General features: G+C 34.1%; 1 protein-coding gene across 3 annotated transcripts in view; it reads right to left on the bottom strand.

The window, feature by feature from the left end:
- ARID4A (AT-rich interaction domain 4A) overlaps positions 1-20224 on the bottom strand; it is a 55581-nt gene that overhangs the window by 11914 nt on the left and 23443 nt on the right. For all 3 annotated transcript variants that reach the window (XM_081935691.1, XM_081935689.1, XM_081935690.1), the window contains 7 exons: positions 19555-19622; positions 18609-18778; positions 8015-8087; positions 6713-6807; positions 6514-6611; positions 4969-5194; positions 3358-3602 (listed from right to left, as the gene is read on the bottom strand). In XM_081935691.1, the coding sequence (XP_081791817.1) occupies positions 3358-3602; positions 4969-5194; positions 6514-6611; positions 6713-6807; positions 8015-8087; positions 18609-18778; positions 19555-19622 (975 nt within the window). The remainder of the gene's footprint in view (positions 1-3357; positions 3603-4968; positions 5195-6513; positions 6612-6712; positions 6808-8014; positions 8088-18608; positions 18779-19554; positions 19623-20224) is intronic.

Below are 20224 nucleotides of genomic sequence, written 5' to 3'. Positions count from 1 at the left end.
AGAGAGAATTTAGAGGTTGGGATGACATTGAACCCTGTGATTAACATCTATAATTGTGCTGAATGAATTTGTTTAACTTCAATTACTTACTTTTTTTTCTACTTTAATGAAAAGCATATTATTTAGCCAGGAACGTATCACAGAATAGGACCGAATATTTATGTATGAATATATCTGTGCATATGTAAAGGTCTAGATGGATTATATTGTAAAATGGCTACGGGATCATCTATCACAATACATAATTAGTGACACTAAAATTAAATTTAATAAACTTACTGACAGCTCAATCCAAATATATGCCCTGTATACAGATTGCATTTTTGTTCTGCTCTCTGATCCTGAGGAATCTGGTTTCTCAGGCCTGCATTTTCCTCTCTCTTTGAATTAAAAAAAAGATTCCAGAAACTTTAATCAATGCACTTCAGTTGCTAAACACATCATGGTATCAATGCAGTACTGAAAACTCTACTTCGGTCACCAGGTTTTGTTTGTTTGTTTGTTTTTATTCTAATTTTGACTTTTGAAAACTTTAAATGGATTGTAAAGCCTACAAAGCCAAAAGGCTGCATTTGTTATGAACTTGCCTAGCTGTTATGATTTATGTTAAGCAGGTGCATGAATACAATTAAACGAAAAAGATTAATATATGTGAAAGCAGCTCTTGGGAGTTTTGAGAGGTCCCCATTAGAGCCACGGTGGTGCAGTGGTTAAAATGCAGTATTGCAGGCTAACTCACTGCTCATTCCAAGAGTTTGATTTTAAATGGCTCAAGGTTGACTCAACCTTCCACCCTTCTGAGGTTGGTAAAATGAGAATCCAGATTGTTGGGGGCAATATGCTGACTCTGTAAATGCTTAGACGACTGTAAAGCATTGTGAAGCAGTATAGAAATCTAAGTGCTATTGCTATCTGCTTTGAAAAAAAAGTCAAGATGGATTAGCTTAATATTTTAATATTATATTACAATAGATGCACAATTTTGTCTGCATTCCCCTGAGTGGGTTTCAGGATGATTGTGTGTAACTATTAAATAAATACATGTTTTTATTAAAAGGATGAGTGATAACACGCTACATCACAGGGTTCAAAGTAGTAGTAAATTCTTCTTTATATAAAAAACTCAAGTTAGAAAACATACATAATACTCCTGCATCCTATTTTCCACACAACTGCCCTGTAAGGTGTGTTGGGCTAAGAGTGACTGGCCCAAAGTTGCCCAGCTGGCTTTCATGCCTAAGGGAGGACTATAACCTAGTGGGGATGGGGGAGGGTACCTGTTGTTAGGTTTACATTCTCTCAGGAATAATCTGCTTGAAACCATATACTAACCCACAGGAGTGTTCTTTAACTATCATGTTTTTCACTGAACTAACAGCAAATGGATTGTTCTCTCTTGCCATAATTCTGAACTCTCTTCTTTCAAAACTTTTTTTTTTAAATTAGGCAGAAGGATGCATATTATCCAACAGTAAAAAAAAAGCTAGAATGTGATAAAAATATGAAAAGCATAAACCATAAAGATCCCAATTCACATCTTATTTCAGCCACAGACTTAGAAATTATAAAAGTAATTTTTCAACATCCCCACTTTAGTAATGTGTAATAAAACAGAGATCTTACAGAAGAGAAGTGCAACTTTCTCAGGTTTTGGAATGCATTTACTTGGGTTCCAGCCTTTAAGAGCTGTTATCAAATGATCATTTTTAGTGTGAGAAAAAGGAGTAATTACTCAAATTGCCTTTGTAGAATAAGATAATACTCCCATATTACTGTTGTAAAAGAAGTACTCCCCCACCAAAAAAATGAAAAAAGGTGTATGTAATGTGTTTCAGCTCTCTCTGTATCATTTATGTAGCCCTGTTTTCCCCTAAATATACAATATGAAATTATAACTGTGCACTAGAATTGCATTCTGCAAACCTTTTATATAAGGATAAAATTCAACTATTTGCTCAAAAGCAATCCAAATTTTAGGATCCTGCTAATACAGAAAGATGAAAACTAGCAGGTTTGTTTTGTTATAAGGACATTTTGACACAACATAGAAAATCCAACACCGGGCTTTGTACCCGTCTTTTGACATGACAGTGGGAATTTTATCATAATGCAAAGGCATTAATTAGCATGATGAAAACAAGCATAGCCTCTTCAGTCTCCATTTCAGTCATAAAGATTTGGAAGCACAACCACTTGTTTTAGGTTTTACACACTGACTGTTATGGATCACTATTAATCCAGGATTAATTTTAATCAGACATTAAGATAAGGAACAAACCATTTTTGATGATTGAAAACGGATGTGTTTCTTTTTCTAAAAAAAGCAGGGCTACATCCATAATGTAGAAAGGGCCATGCTATACATGTGGATTCCCTCTCCTTCTTCTGGTAAAGGGGGAGGACACATTAAAATTGTATTCATATTAAGAGTTTATCCTTGTATTTTTATGTATTTTTTAATTTTAGAATGATATAAAATTGTGATGAATTTTCAGCAACCACAGTGGGGTGGGCAGGGAATGCAAGAACTATAAAAGGGAAGGAGTAAAAGGACAGCATGTAATCCTGAGAATTCTTTAGGTTAAAGTAGTTACACCTAAGTAAGGAGAATGCAAGCACTGTGTCAGGAAGCTTAAGACATAACATTAACTGATGATACCATATTTCCCCGAAAATAAGACAGGGTCTTATTTTCTCCCCCCCCCCCCCGAAATAAGCACTTGGCCTTATTTTTGGGGAGGTCTCATTATTTTTGAGGTGCATGAGGCAGCGAGCATGGTCACATCATGGCTGCTGCTATGTTGCAATATTTTCAGGGAGGGCTTATCTTAGCGCATGCACTCAAAAGCCCAATTGGGCTCATTATCCAGGGATGTCTTATTTTCGGGAAAACAGGGTAGTAATTAGAATCCAGCTATAGATTCTGCTACTGACCTCAGTAATTATGAAGGCTAAAATTATGAATTAATTTTGAAAAGAAAATTAACACTTCATTTAAGTCAGGAATTGACAATACAGATCTCCTTAATGTGCTATTATCAGACAATAAAAATGGCTAAAATCTTATAAAACCAGACCAGCTTACCAGATTTAACATGAGATGCCCTGGGGACTTTGCTAAAGTTTTGCAAAACGTACTGATTTTGGCTGGTTTAAAAAATATTACTTTTGTATTTTTTTGAAACCCACATTGCTACCTCCTGGCGGTGATTAGGTAAAATGACTGCTGACTCCAATATAGCTCTATCCTTGCTGTTAAATTGAGCCTATTAAATAATGACCCCGTTCTTCACAAGTTATTATCATTGCCATGCAACTTTCAGCAACCCAGACAAAAGCCTGAAGAAATTTCCTTGCCTTCTCTCTTCCTCTTCATCTGACTCCCTGTCAGATTCCTCTTCCTGTTTTGCTCTCTTTTCCTTTTGCTTTGGTGTAGTCTTTCTGATGGCAAGTGCCATATCATTTTCAATCTTCTCTGCATTACTGGAAATCTCTTCTATGTCTTTGTTCTCCTTATTGCTGTCTTTTAGCTTATCTTGTATTTTATCATCTTCATCTTCTTTTTTAACAAGAGACGTATCACGGATATGTCTTCTTCGTCCCTATGGAAGGAAAGAAATGAAATATCATCCTGCTTAAGATGCGCATTGTTGCTTTCCAGGAAGCACAATTTCATAACGGTGGTTTTTTTCTTAATTAATGGCTAACTGAAGAAATAATGGACAAACAGAATAGTTCTCAACAGAAGAGAGTTAGCTTTTCTTTTAGAAATGTAACATATAAATTCCACTGCTGCAGAATGCAGACAAGAAAAGAACACAAGAAATTACACAGTGGCTAATCACATACAGCTCTAATGTGACATGCTTAATTTATGACTTAGGATGTTTTGATTGTTACTTTTTTAAAATAAAGCATTGTTAAACTTTGATTTACTACAATACACAAACCAAGCTATAGTTAGTATGCAAGTCAACCTTTTTCAAAATGAACCAAATATTTATCATTTTCTCAATGCTCTATAATTTGATACTTGAACAACTGCTGGAAGAGCAGTGATAGGAATAACTGCGTCATGTTAATTGAAGTAGCAGGAAATACAGATGTAACATGAAATGTACTTGCTCATGCCAATCCCTATGAAATTCTTTTCTCTATAAATTCAGTAGCAACTCAAATTGTGAAGTGGAATTATAGATTAAGAATACATTACATTTCATAATACCCTGATAAAGTTAATGCAATAACTTAGACGACATATTTCATCTTAGAAAGGATATTCCTTCAGCATGAAAACAAGGGGGTAATACTTTTTCTCAAGCTGGGGAAGGCCCGTGTACAGGTAATTGTTGACTTACGACAGCAACTGGAATTGGAATTTCTGTCGCTAAGAGATACGGTTATAAAGAGCAAACACATCACTTAGTGACAGCAATCCTAGTTTGCTGTTAACTGAATCCCACAGTTTTTAGGAGAGGCAACTTTTTGTAGACAAATTTGTTCAGACCATCCTGAGGATTTATTATAGGGCAAGTGGAAATACTGGAAATAAAACTACATTTGAAAAGGTTGGACAAGTTCAGTGTTACATGTACATCAGGGGTGGGTTCTGGCAGGCACTACTGCCGGTTGCTCATGTGCGCGCTTTGCACGCATGCACAGTGCAATTAAAATTGTTCTGCGCATGCGCACAACTGGAAACAAGGCGGTGCTGTCAGTGCCACCCAGGGAACCAGTTTGGGGGCGTGGTGGGCCTGGGTCGCTGCCGGTTCCAGCGACCCAGGCCACCAAATCACTACCGGTTCGGCCAAACCGGTCTAAACCAGTAGGAACCCACCACTGATGCACAGACAATGCAGCCAGTATTTGAGAAGAATAAGAACCCGGTGGAAGGACGTGTGTTCTCAACTAAATTACAAAAGTCATTGCTTATTTTATAACAACTCTTTTTACAGTGCAGTTGCTTACCCGTTGAGACCTCTGCTCTAGTTCTTCTTTTTCACTTTCACTGCTACAGTTGTTTTCTTCCATCTCATTCTTAACCTCTACAGGAGACATTTCAGGCTCTTCTTTTACCTTTTCCTCCATTTGCTCTTCTTTTTTCTGTACTATAATTATTTTTGGTTCATTGTGGTGGATGGTTCGGAACTGAATGTTTGCAGAACGGCAGTATTCTTCAAAACCATAAAGATACCTGCAGGTTTTTAAATACATATTCATTATGAGATATCCTTAAAAATAATTCCCATCAAACTTAAAAGAGCACACAGGGATGCTATACCCTTTTTGAAATCCCCACAGGCTCCTTCAAAAGTAACAGATTAAAAAGTTGGCTGTCAACACTAGCATCTCAAGTTACCATCTCCTCCTTTCTGATTTTTTTAAACATTTTTTTTTATTTTTAATTTTCAAAACAAACACAACACATCCTTCTTTACATACTGTAGAAAGTGTATCAGTTGGTTACAAAAAGGCTTTCGTGCATCTCTTCCACAGTCAACAAACATAATTCATATTAACTCAAGTATTTTAACTCAGATATTTATACGTTACCATCATCATACCTCCATTTTCATTTGACTATAATTGTTTAAACGTCCTTCACCATAAAATATACCAAGATTTAATACATAACCACATACTGGCATTTCATTTACTATTTCTAAAATCCTCCAATAACACTGGATCCTTATATCCTATTCTAGCTAAACATCCATAATATTTAATAACAAAGTTTTCTAATCCTCCTTTTCAAATCACTGTTTACAATTTACATTGAGTTTCCTTATGTTGTACCTATACCTGTATATACATTATCATTATCCCTCCTTTATTTAACTATATCCTGCATCATAAACGCTAATAATAAATGATAATAATAATAATAATAATAATAATAATAATAATAATAATAATAATAATAATAATAACAACATTTTCCCCCTAATATCAAGACTTAACTGTATCTAACTTAGTTCTTTTTTATTAATCTTTATATATAATCCAAAAGGATTTCTAATCTTCCTTTCATGGGTACCATTCAATGTTCATATCCAATTATTACTTATCATAACACTACACATTGTATACATTATTATCATTTATTTATTTATTTAACTATATCTATTTTCTGATTTCTGAGTTAAAAGAATATTTTTAGTATGATACGTGAGACTTGCAGGCACTTCACTTGTTATTAACTCTATTTGTTGATTGGGTTACTGTTTTGCTTTTTTCTGAAACTTTAATTTCTTTAGAGAAAGTAAACAGTCTACAAATGGGTTTGGCTAAAAGGAGAGAAAAATTACAAATAATAAAATGTTCCTGCACAAAGGAGTTATTGTTAGTGAGATGCCATCATTAGTGCCTATCCCAGTCCCCTCTGCTTCTTACATTCCTTTGAATCCAGACTAATTTGATCATTTGACAAGGAGTTGCTCAAATAAAAGCTTGATAAATTGTAAAACCAGTTCATGTCCAAATACAAATTAAGAAAGAAAAGAGATCACTTACTTTCTATACGCAGTTTTCACATTGTAGGAAGCAGCTGAATTCAAAATAGGAATGCCAAGGTCCATATAAATTTGTTTCCATACAGCTCCGCTATCAATCTTGGAAGAAAGAATGGGAGAAAATAAAGCATGTTAGCATATTGCTAGTTTGAAATCAAATAGCATGAACTCAGGATAAATTTAAGAAAAGTTATGCTTACATTGTCACACCCACCCTGGTGATATACCAGTCTGAAAAGTTTGAAGAGATTAAGGTCCTTATAGCCCAGAACAGGTGGTTTATTGATAGAAGTTCCTAATTAATGAAAAAATGAGGAGAGAATATTATGATGCAAATGTTTTACATTAGAACATACAACAATGCATTTCAACTTGTCTGATGCCTACAGAAATTGCTTTGATGAAACATATCCTTTTAAATGTATATTTAGAGATAGCAATATATTTCTTAAATGGTATTATTACAAATACCACAAATTCCAACATGGATGTAAGTGAACATAGACATAGATGCCGTCCCCAATATAGGTAGTCCTTGACTTACAATTGTTTAACAACATTTTGAAGTTACAGTGGTTTTGCAAAGTATGACTTATGATCCATCTTTGAAGTTATGAGCATTGCACCAATCCAGCAGCCAACATCATCACAATTTGGGTGATTGGCAACTGATTTTCATTTAAGATAGTTGCAACAATTTATGATCACATGATAGCAATTTGCTAACTTCCCAGCTGGCTTCAAATAAGTAAAGTCAATTGGGGAAGCCAGATTTATTTAACAGCATTGTATTGACCATGGTAAAAATGGTCATAAAATTGGGTCTGATCACATGACTTGCTTAATGACTGAAATTCTATCCCCAACTGCGGTCATAAGTCAAGTACTCCAGGCTCTTTTTTGTGTGTGAAATAATATTTTAAAAATATACAATAAAAGGACTAAAGCTTCAATGACCCACACATTCCAGAGAAATAATAATCGCAATCTAAAAGTAATACATAAATAGTATTTCTTCATTATATTAACCACCGCCATATATATTATTAGAAATTTGGTGGCGTATAATGCTTATTGGAACTTCAAGACTTAAAATCTTATCAATGGAAAATATAGCATTTTGATATTTACTGATAAGTGAAAAAGCCAACTGAAAAGTTCAGAATAGCAAAACCTACCTAAAGATCGTTTCTCACTCAAGAACATATAGTGCTAGGAAATTACTCCACATTTTGTTATCTATAACAACTTATGTAACCATTTGTCTCAAGTAGGCAACCTTTCAGATGCCAATAGATGCAATTAATACTTTGGGAATTAAGAACTAAAAAAATGAATACACCCACATCTCAGTTTGGGAGGACAGAGTTTGGGGTGGAATTTCTTTTGTTGATAAACTTGAACCAAGCCTATTATAAAGGTTAGGACCCAACTGCTATAACTCCACTGCTAGAGGAGTTAGCAGGCTGGAATCTATATATAAACAAATTAAAGCATACTACCTCTGTCTTCCATAAACTTGTAAAGCTGCTGGAGGAAATTGTCCCTCTCTTCAGGATCAAGCTCTTCCTCAGGCTTTTAAAAATAAAAAAGACACGTTGTAATACATATCTGAATAACAAATTTTGTATTTGTAAACAAAAGTAAAACTGACAAGGAGGATCAAATTATTTATAAAAATCCCAGTTAAATTGGTATGATATAATATGATCCCAGCCAACTACCAATCCTTAGCTTGAAGAAATTTAAAACTGGACTATAGCCCTGAAAAAGGGACTATCGTGAAGCCACTAAAACTAGATGTTAAACTAACATTCAGCATTCTACAGTTACTAAGCATATATCCATTACATTTCTGTGTTAATTCACCTTTCTCTAAGTATTCCAATAATTCCCTCTTCCTATTTAATGTCCTATTTTTTGATTGTATTTACCACTTTACAAAGTATACTGGCTATGAAGTAACCAATTCCATCAAAATATGGACATAAACATATAAACATAAAATTCTATTACAATTATTTTCAAAAAGCATTTTTGAATCTCCTATTGTACTTTCATCAGCTCTTCTTTCAAATGGCTCTTCAATGAGGTATAAAATTTATCTTTGCTCTCTCTGTACAACCATATAGTATGTGGACGACCGTGTTTCCCCAAAAATAAGACAGGGCCTTGTTTTCTTTTGAAGGCCCCCCCCCCCAAATAAGCACTTGACCTTATTTTCGGGGAGGTCTTATTATTTTTGAGGTGCAGGAGGCGGCGAGTGTGGTCACCTCATGGCTGCTGCTGTGTTGCGATATTATCGGGGAGGGCTTATTTTAGCACATGCGTTCAAAAGCCCAATTAGGCTTATTATCCAGGGAGGTGTTATTTTCAGGGAAACAGGGTAGTTAGCTAACAGGATGGGGAATAAGTGGGACCTTACTCTAATTGGGGGAGATAGCAGTGACTTAACCCATTCAAATTTGGCTATCTAGCAACCATATATGCTATCACAGCAACTTGCTTTAATTCTTTGAAAGTCGCTTCTAGAATAATTACGATAGCTGAGTTCATCTACTTAAGTAATTTTCTTATCTAATCCTAGCTCAGTGGTTCCTATACTTCCCTTAATGCAGATCACTTCATCAACACTAAAAGCTTCTGAGGAACATGTTACACATGAAGCAATGCATTGCAGAGGTTGGCAGTTTAGTGCCTTGAGGCCATGTGGCACATGTAACCCTACAGATGGCCTCCATAGAACTTAATATTAAATACAATTAACATTTTAATTAGATGGATAAAATTGTATTATCCTGCAAAATGTTAAGATGTTGATGCTCCTGCTTGAAATTATTGCAAGGTATCCCCATGTTCCTGCTTTTCTAAAAAAAAAACAGTGTTGCCTGCATTATGAATCAAGTGCAGTATTCTTATAGCAAACTTATTATTTCCAAACACAGATTAGGGAGCAATGCCCTATCAGAAATCTCAAAACTGATCTTAAAAGTAGTATTTCCCTCCTATATTGTTCCTGTCCTAAAATTCTACACAATGTGATTATTTATATATAAACAAAAATGGTCCTAAGATTAATTTGTGCTTCTATGTTTCTGTTAATATATTATGAAAATCAATGTTGATTTGAGTTGCAGTAGACATTTTGTTCAATGTATCCGATAAACCTCAGTGGCATCATATGAATTTCTTGAACTTCATGTCTGCTGGTGCATGATGGCTGGTGCAAAAAGTAAGCAGGCATGAAGTTTAGGAAATTCGTATGATGCCACTAAGTTTTATCAGATATATTACGTAAAATGTCTACTGCAACTCAAATCAATATTGATTTTTATTTGTTAAAATTATACCTTTGAGATTAATGTAAATTTGTCAAAATTTTAAGGATCACTAGGGTAACCTTATATGAGCAACACCAGAGAACTAAATTCCTTTCAGTTGCTTTTAGTAAAATCAGTGTATGTGAAGTTCTGAATGTGTGCCCATTGGTAATTTGATTCTTTTCATTCAAGAGGAAACTGAACAAAGACAGGCAAGACAAATGTGATTTGAAGCTTCAAGAGTTTAGGGCTTCAATTCTCTGTATTTTTCCAGAAAAGCATCTTGCAGAAAACAACTTTATCCTTAAACCTATTTATTTGGAAATAACTGTACACAAAATTGATTGCTCTGGTCAGAAAAGAAAATAAGTAAAGAGCTAAAATATTTAAACTATGGTATTGCATGAAAACCTCTAGACAAGAGCAATTTAAACTTAAGTTTGCAAAATATATATATATATACAAAAGCAGTGGAGAAGTATAGATTATTATATCAAATATTAAATGTACAAAAATATGTCAAAATATAACAAATAGGCTTCTGGGATACTAGATTGCAAATAGGATGACACTCATATGTCCTCAACAATGTCCTCATAAAGTAATCACTGTTACAATTAACTTGGCATGGTAGTAGGTTAAGACTTTTAAAGAATCAGACAAGACAATACAGATGAAGTAAATGTATAGTTCCTTCTTTGAAACATCTATGTTTATATACCATTTAACAACCAACTGTATTGAACTACAGTAGCACTCTTCAGGTGCTGTTTTAAATCAATGAAGGAATTGTTTCTTTCTAAAATTCCAGATTAGAAGGCAGTGGGATTAACAAAGGAAAAATCATTAGAGAATAACTGTAGTCTAATTTTTGTTTGTCCCTTATGCAAAATAAAACAATAACTTCTTACGCATACAAACCTTTGTATATTATGAAGGAATTTGAGCAACTGAGTAATTACATTTCTTTGTAACTATTTTAAATGAAACCTTTATTTAGGTTATGGAATATGGTTACAGCTAATATGCACTTAAATTCAGATAGATTCTAAAGGAAAAAGACTGGAAAATAATACATTTTTGCCTCCCTATAAAAAGAAAATGTAAGAATAGCCGGAACATTGCAGAATATTATTAATCAGTAGAGGATACAAGATACTGTAAGTGAGAGATGCCATACACGATCTTGTTTAAAGTACGAAATAACACATGTATAATAAACTAGATTTAAATATCGGTAAGTATGCTTTATGCAAAAATGTTCGTAATACTATAATATTCATTTTAGAAGTCACTATGCTATATATGCAATTATATATTACAATGTTCTGAAAAAGTTATAATTTAGCTTTTATCTGTTAAGAAAAATGCAGTATTACATTTGTTAATGAAATATTACTGAATTGCTGGACAGATTTGAACATGTTCAATGCAGAAAAAAATCTCATCCAATGCACATGCAACCACCTTTCTGCAAGGACACAGGAGTCAAATGGATATTGCAATTTTGGGCTGCAGTACATGTACATTCTAGAACACACAGGGCAGTGAAAATAGGTTCAATCAAATGGAGATGGAAACACTCTGATTTTTTTATATGTACAAGGTTTTAAGGAACTGCAAAGCATAATAATTCTTAGTTAGCTTTGTGTGCTTAGTTAACATACCTTATGTAGCAATAAAACTAAACAGTTTTAGTAACAATCCCCTAACATCAATTGGATGAAATAGTCTGAACAATATATTATGTTCCAATTGTTGATAGAATTATTTTCAATGTTAAAACACTAACCTAAGTGTTTCGTTAAATTCATGATGCTACTATGGTGTTGGAAGTCAGCCATTAAAAATTGAAATTAACAATATCCTTGCCCAGAATAAGATTCCTAATAAACTACTGTACCTAATGAGAAATGAACCTCTCAGTAATCTGACGGGTTAAAAATTAAAAAAAAATTGCTCTACACAAAAAGTGTTTTAACTCTTAGAATAAAAGCATTTTAAATTTTAAACTAAATAACATAGACACATTCTGATTCAGTATGAAGTCCAACAGACCTGTTTTAAAAAGAAAAGTGCCTAATGATATCTTAGAGACAAACTTGTTTTATATTTCAAACTATTTCTAGTTATTCAAACCTGAAACTAACTACTCAATCTTTGAAGAGAGATGTGAGTTGTTTTTAGTTAAAGGAGATTCCTAATAGCTTTCAAAACTAATAAAATTTCAAGATGAATGTTTTCAATTGTGACTAAAAAGCAATGCATTAAAGCTTTTCCAAATTCACATACTGTACACTGTTTGGATAATGATAATGGATAATGTTTGGTTTAAGTTAAAGTATCTTAATGCACAGAAGTTGCAGAAAATTTGGTTTAAAAATACAGGGACAACTTTGGGATCCTTGTTATGTATAGCTTTTGCAAATCACATCAGACAAGAGATATGCAGCTATTAGACGTGTTATAAATATTCTATATAGGCATATTTGTCGATAGTTTAGTGTCCATTTCCTCAAATTTATTTTACATAATCTCTCTATTAAACATATATTTTAAAGATTATTACAGTATTCAATAGAAAGTAGCTTATGTTTCAACAAGGAAGTCCTGAGTTCAAATTCCTAATCATGTTGAGTACATTGAAAAGTAATGGGAAGGAGGCTGCTGCTATAGAACCTCTAATTATTTAAAGAGGACAGACTGGAGTCTTAAATAAACATACTGTAATGAGTAAAGCAATAAATTGGACCTAAATACTTTTTTTCTAAGAATTGGTTCACTATTCCTGGCATGACTGCATTGTCCAAACGTGCAAATATCTGATAAAATTTTTGTATAGGGGCTTCTTCAAATAATGTAATAGTTTAATTAAGAACTATACCCTTTTAAATGTGAAACAGATTATTTTTAAAAATTTTAACTATAGAAGTCACAAGGTCTCTAGCTATCTAGTGGCTTCTCTATTACTGCATTTTGTTTCTTAAAAAAACTAATAACCATTTTGACTATTCCCTTCAGACCTATAAAAGAATGGAGATGGAGAAAGACAAGAACAGTGAATGTGTTAAAAAATTTAAATTCTAAATTGAAGCATTCAATGTTGATTTTTCTGCTGACAGCATAGAAATGTGCCACTGTTTCCACACCTATATTCATCTTTTTTGAAGAAATAATCTCCACTGCTTCATGAAACAATAGACTCAGCAATTTTTTCTAGTAATCTATTTTTTTTTACTTTACCTTCCAATAATTGCCAGTTTATTTTACTTCAAATTAAGTCTGAAAAATATCCACAGGAATGCCATTTTTATTTTTTTCCCAACAAAGCTCCTCTCCTCCCCTTCTCTTTTGTTTGAAAAGCTAAAGCTGTTTAGAACGAAATAACAGCTTCAAGCAACAACATTTAGATTTTTACACACTTCTATTCACTTACCTAAAACAGCAGGATATTTACAAATGCTAGCACTAAAAGCCAGTGCAGTCTGCAACAGTTCACACCCAGCAAAATGTGGCCTATTAACTGTGTATAACAACATGAGGGAGGGGGAGGGGAAAGGGTGAGATTCCACATTCCACAAACGATCAAGCTCCACACTTTGTTCAGTATTAGCATGTTTGCGTGGAAAGTGACTCCATTTTGTTAAAAGCCATTATTTTATGGCATACTAAAAGCTATAACGAGATTCCAATTGTTGTTTTGCAAAGGAAAGAAAATACATGCATCACGAAAAAGCCGGGGGGGGGGGGGAGACCAGAAACTTAACAAAATCTAAACCCAACCCTCCTTCTTCAAGGCCCATATCCAAAGCACACTAAATAAGTTACAGCCTGAATCCACAAATAGTCCTTACCCAGGTGCTGCATTTTCTCTCAAATGTAAAATGGTTACATTTGCTTTTCTACCTAATCAGCTCACGGTGCCTCAATGCACTTCAGCCTAACTTGCAAATATTTGCGTTCCTCCTTTTGCTGCACTGAATCCAATGTTATGCAGCATTGCTTACATTCTCTTCCATGTTAAAAAAAAATCAGACATTACATGAAAGGAAAAGAAAGAGACAGCCCATTTCAAAGCATCTGGTAAGCCTCCCCGGGCAGTCTGCCAAGCCTCTGCTAAATCTTCCCCTTCTCTGAGCATGCTCACTTGCAACCAACAGTGCATTACCATGGCAACCCGGTAGGCAGCCTCTAACCATGAACAGCCATTCTGTTTTCAGCCTTATTAAGACCACAGACTTCCAGGGGGAAGTAAAAGGGAAACAAGATTGTACTTTAACTGATCCAAGTTTCTTCTCCTTTTCTGTTTTCAATAGACGTAACCTTTAGGTTTTAGATGCACAAACTCAGAAAGTTCCTGATTTTTTTGTCACCCTGGCCTTGTTTTTCCTCTTCCAATCTTGGCTAGTGTTTAAAATCAATCTAAAAGTATGTAAACTGCAAAACTTTGGTAAACAAAGTGAACAAAAATCATTGCTTTGTAATATAGATAGAGAGGGGGAGTATAATATTTTATCATTAGTTTCTGAAGAAACAGCTTTGGCTTTTCTCAACCACATGAAGTTTAAAATATGTGGACTTCAATTTCTAGAAATGCCCAGGCAGCATGCTGCCTAGGGAATTCTGGGAGTTGAAGTCCAAAGATCTCAAAACTTACTGTGGTTGAGAACCACTGCTCTAATTATCCACTCACAATTCCTTCACTTAGACGTACTGAACAATAAAGGGCATATACAGCTTCCCTATATGCATTACAAAACTGAAGAAGGATGTAGAGAGCAGATTTTCCAAATACCCTCAGGATGGGTTGCAACAGCTATTTACATAATTCTTCACCCTCACCCTAGAAGTTCCAGTCCCCAAACATAACTACACAAGAATAGGTAAGCTATATGGTGTAAAGAAGGAAAGGGAATACAACAATGTTCACCTGCTGGGGGAGTGACACACTAGAAACAAAACATAGAAATAATAAGGCTTTTCTGACTACCACGAATCAGAGGAATAGAAAGTCACTTTTAAATTGGGATTTAACAGCTTTTCGCAAGCCCTATCACTTTGCCAGAAATGGAAGGAGATTAAGTTTAACCAGAAGTGATCAGATCTCCCACTTTAAACTCAGGATTCACAAGATGTAAGAAAGCATCAAAGTAGTTCTCCTTTTTAAATCAGAAATTCATTCTGTAGTCATGGTTATAGAAAGTAAAATCTGTTTTCTGAACACTAAATATTAATATGAAAGCAAGTAATATGATCTCATCTTCCATATGAAGGTGCTGCGGATAAGACATAAACTCTCACATGAATTATAGCCAAGTGAGTTTTGAATTAGAATGATCAATGCAGGGGTGAGGGTTTTTATGAAAAAAATGTACTATTTATCTTATTTGTGTAGCACACGTATTAACTTTAGGAAGTAATTGATGCTATTTTTTTCTAAAAAACTTGCATACCTAACGCAGAGAATATTAACACAGTAAACATATTCAGATCATAACATGTAAGCATTTATGTAGTTTAGAATTGCAATTTAGCAGACTATTGATCCATCCCACAGCTAGTAAGTTAGCAAACATGGCTAATAAACTACAGATATACACATCCAAGGTATATTTAACTGGTTGTCATCTGAACCAGTAATTCTTATTTGCTCTCTCAATCAAAATATATTTGAGCAAATTCTGGCCTGCCAAATACAACAATTTCTTAAATAATAATGTGGTTTTCCAGATAATGTAAACTGTACAGTACAATATACAAAATTTGTAATGGTGTTGTTGATCAAACAGGACTTCTTAGTTTCTTCCTACAGTAAGTAGTTCTGCATTTCTAAGAAGGCAGGCAAGGAAGAATATGCCTTGATCCTTTGTGGTAACCAATTTCAACACTCAGACAACACTCTGGGTTACAACACAAAAAAACCCCATCATTTTCCTAATCAGTGGCCAAGTGTCCAAAAAAAGTAGTCAGGTTACCATATATTCATTTCAATATTTCCAGCTCGTTGTAGAAGATATGACAATGTGACATTTTGGCACAAATGATATTACAGTCATGTTTACACTATATCACTTATTACAGTCTTCATACTTTAGGTTCTTCATTTATTATAATAAATAAATTTCCTTCAGAGGCCTCTGTCTTTTGACCTTTAAAAAAGTAAACTTTCCTCTTCTCTAAAATCAGGTCCTACAGCTTCTAAATTCATTAATTTGCTCATGCAGTTTTCCTAGAACTGAAGCAGTACTGAGGAGCTGACACTTTCTGGGATGTTTTTAAAAAGAATGAGATAAAATTATAATACTATAATACTAATACTAAGTATTATTTTAACCAGACCTAAGCCTACTAGGCATTCAAATCCTGGCAAGATCAGTCAGTATAAGAGGTGGGTTGCGCCCAGTTCAGCCAAACCAGTAGTGGTGATTTGGCCTGGGTCGCAGAACCGGCAGCAACCCAGGCTGGCCACGCCCCCGAACCAGTTCCCTGGTCTCTTCTGCCATTGCTGGCATGTTTCTGTGCATACGCAGAACAATTTACAGTCAACTGCACAGGTACAAGCAACGCGTGGTGCGCATGCGAGCAAAGTGTGCGTACAGCAAACCAGTATCAATCGGTACAGGAACCCACCCCTGGTGAGTACCCAAGACAGGGTTCCTCAAAATAGGAGAGAAAAAATAATGTATATTTCGTAAAATTGCTTTTCATTCTACTGTATAATGAAAAGAGTCCAGCTATGAAAACATTAAACAGGTTAAAAGTCTAGACAAAATCAAAAGAATCATACTTCTTCACCAAGATATTATGTATAAAAATTATGATACATTTTTCTTTAATTAAAAAACTGGAAAAATCCAAGGAAGATTATTTCAATATACAAAGCCAGAATCATAAATGAAAAATGAAAAAAAGATCTAGGAGAATATACATGTTACGAAGTTCAATTCTTGACACTGAGAAAATGTATTAAGAAAAATCTCATTGTTTTGCCTCTAGTGCCTTCTGTAAAGCTGACAGATTACATACTCAAAATATAAAAATTAATAAATACAGAACAGAACATACTCAGATAAAAGAAGTGCATTATAGAGAAAAATACTTTATTCTTGGTGTAAAATTAATGAAATTAAGAAAAGGATATTGAACACCCTGCCTTGCTGTCTCTCAAAAGGCCCCCCAATAAAGTTCAGATTTAATTATTGTAAGGTTCATTTTAGTTCATATTTTCACTCTGGATACACAATTTTAAAATACCATGTTTAAGTTGTATCACAGTCAGCAATTTTATGATGTACAATATGAGCCTTGCATATCTTTCAAGTATTTAAAGCTACTTCAGATTTTTAAAAATGATTTTAAAATGCTACATCTTTACAATACTGCAAAAGCCAGGACAATCTTGCTTATATTACAAGGCCCAGGGCCAAATTATTTGATAGACATGCCACAAGAACCAGGAGGCTACGCATACTCTAGGTCCCATGTATTCAGCTGTTTCATCTTGTGCAACCTATGTAGCAGTCATGCTTTCTCTAATGCAGTATTTGCCCAGCAACTCCCTGGGAATCCAAATATCTCTTATCCTGTTGGCTTTCATTAAACCTCTGGCTATTTTTCCAGAGTTTGGGGCCTGGAAGTTAAATGAGCTTTGTTGGTTGATTTGTTTGGTTCCAGTATTTGGACTGTGGAGTCCTTGATGTTCTCTGAGCTTGGTTGTATGCTTGCAAATGTTTCAATACCCAACTTGTTCATCAGCGCATTGATTAATTAATAGCACTGATGGTGTTACTTAGTTGGATAATGAAACATCTGTAAGCAAATAACCAAGTTCAGAGAGCACCCAAGACTCCATAGCTACCTGAGCTACATAACAATATATTCTTACCCCTCCCCCCAATTAGAAAACAAAATGCAGATATATTTGTGTCCCCATGAAATCTGAAGCACCTTTTTTAGAATCAAATACGAAGCATTGCATAGCCCTGGTATCTTCTGTAGTTTTCAGAAAAGTATTTAAGATCCTAGGTTGAATGTTTCTTGTTTATTATTCCTTTTACTAACCTCATTTGATGTGCATAATGATGATTTTTGGTTAGTACTGGAAACACAGAATTTCTTCTTTGGAGAGTTTACTAAAATAGCTCTGTTCTTATGTCTTTCACTGTTACTCTACAAAAAATTGACTTTCTTCAGAAGGCGTCAAGCTCCTCAAATTGAGCAGTGATAGAAGAATTTTCCTATTTCTATCATTCACTAGTTAGTTATAGATGTAGGAAAGAATTCATGGCAATTGTGGATTAATGGTAACAAGCAAGCTTCCAAAATTACTCCTTATAGAAGAATCCAAATTAGGAGTCCAGGCTCAAATGTTTACATTATGCTTTCTATGATAATTTAAATTTCTAGTGACTGTAAGCTGCTCCCACTTGCAGAAAAAGTTAAATAAGACAAATCAGGAAGTTTTCCAACAATTTTTGCTTTTTTGCTAATTCAGTTTTCATCATTGATGGCAAACATAACTGAACACATAAACCTTGCTGTTTGAAAACAGGTGCTCAGCTTCCCTCAACTTCATATCCTCCAGATGTATCTGATTAAAACTTCTAGTGTTTTGAGGCATATGGGATTTCCAGAGAATCTGGATAATGCCAGGTTGAAGAAAGCAAAGGCTGTGGTTTTTGAAGTAATTATTTGAGGAACAATATTATATGAGAGACAAATAACAGTGGCTGTATATTTGATTAAGATATATTGACGAAAAATCTAATATACTTACCACTACTTCTTCCTCTTTTTGTTCTCCTTTTTGTTCTTCTTCATCATTACTTCCTGCCTCTCCTCCATCTTCTTCATCACTACTGGAGGATTCCAAGATTTCACGCATGTCCATCTTCCAATTAGAAGGAATAGTTTTCCAATGGAAGAATGAGCTTGCCTCTTGTACCCCTTGGGAGGAAAATTACCCATCAAGGTATTCGGAATAAATTATATAATCATTGCAAATCACTACTAACTCTGCTTCTTTGCTAGCCATTTTGATTTCAGATTGTAAATAAAATTCAGTGCTGAATTTTATTTACTTCTAGATGTCAGATTTAAGCATGTAAGATTTTAACTGTATGATTAATCTGATCCATTTCTCAAGCTTATCGTTAATGTTATGTTCCAGATGTTTAATATTGGAGAAAATTAATTACATTAAAATACCCCAAAATGTGTTCATTTGTTACTGATGTATTTATGGCAGGGCCCGTGAAATTTATCATTCATTGACTTTGCAAGATGTCTGGATGTTGGACTATCAAAGCTATTAGTCCATCATAACTTTTGCCTCTCTGAACATATAATGTTCTAATGTGGCAATATTCAATTCCTGTGGCAAAACAAAGCTGCTACAGCTTGTCAAGTAAGCTTTCTTTATAAAACACCTCTGAAATAATGATTACATATTTTTGTGTAAAATACATATGTCAGCAAAATGACCTAACATTTTGCTATGATACTGTAAGTGTAACATATGTAACTATATTTCAGAATTCTGTACTTCAATGATTTGCTTCTTGGAATCAGAATTGAATAGAGGACAAACAGAGCCATCAATAACCATTAGGCATTACTTTCAATTGCACCTTTCTTTCATGTTAAGAACATCGTATGGCAATTATATACATACAGCACAATCAATTAACTTAATAATCTAATTAACAAATGTTAACATTTACCTTTATTGGAAGGCAGCTCTGAGTTTGTAAAACCTAATTCTTCAATGTCCTTTCTTGCTACTGAATAACTGCAATAAAATTAATTATTTACATTACGTTTACATTAAGTTTTATGCTGTTACTTGTATGGTCAATGATAAAAAATTATCTGCTCTATGGGGAAATGTTATTTTAATGTTTAACATTTAGAAAGATTATGTTTTCAATTCTAATATTAAACACTTAAATCTTTTGAAATATTAAGTTTGGCATCTATCAAAATATTTTAATTAAATATCTGCTCCCATCAATTATTGGCCCAACTGATTACCTTGACAAGAAAGGAACTGGGGAGGCTCAGGACACTACTAGCAGCACTGATGATGTGGAACAGCCTCCCCATGAAGATCAAGCTGCTTGCGCTTTGCTTTCAGAAATTCTTGAAGAATGAACTGTTCCAGAGCAATTTCCCCTGATGTGAATGTGTCCATCTCTACTCTCATTTATCTTTTTTTGGGGGTCATTTTTACTTTTACATTTTTAAAAGTAAGCTTTTTAGAGCTTACTTTTTTTTAACCATGTATAAAACTTGTACCCTTTCTGCAGAAGTTGAGATTTCCACTGCAGCAACATAGAAAAATGTTTAAAAACAAATACATTAATGAAATGTATTAATCATTAAGGCTGATGA

This window comes from Natrix helvetica (assembly GCF_964273705.1).
Source record: "Natrix helvetica genome assembly, chromosome: 1".
Taxonomy (NCBI): Eukaryota; Metazoa; Chordata; class Lepidosauria; order Squamata; family Natricidae; genus Natrix; species Natrix helvetica.
Note: the sequence above shows the minus strand (reverse complement) of the source record. Positions and strands in the feature narration are given on the sequence as shown.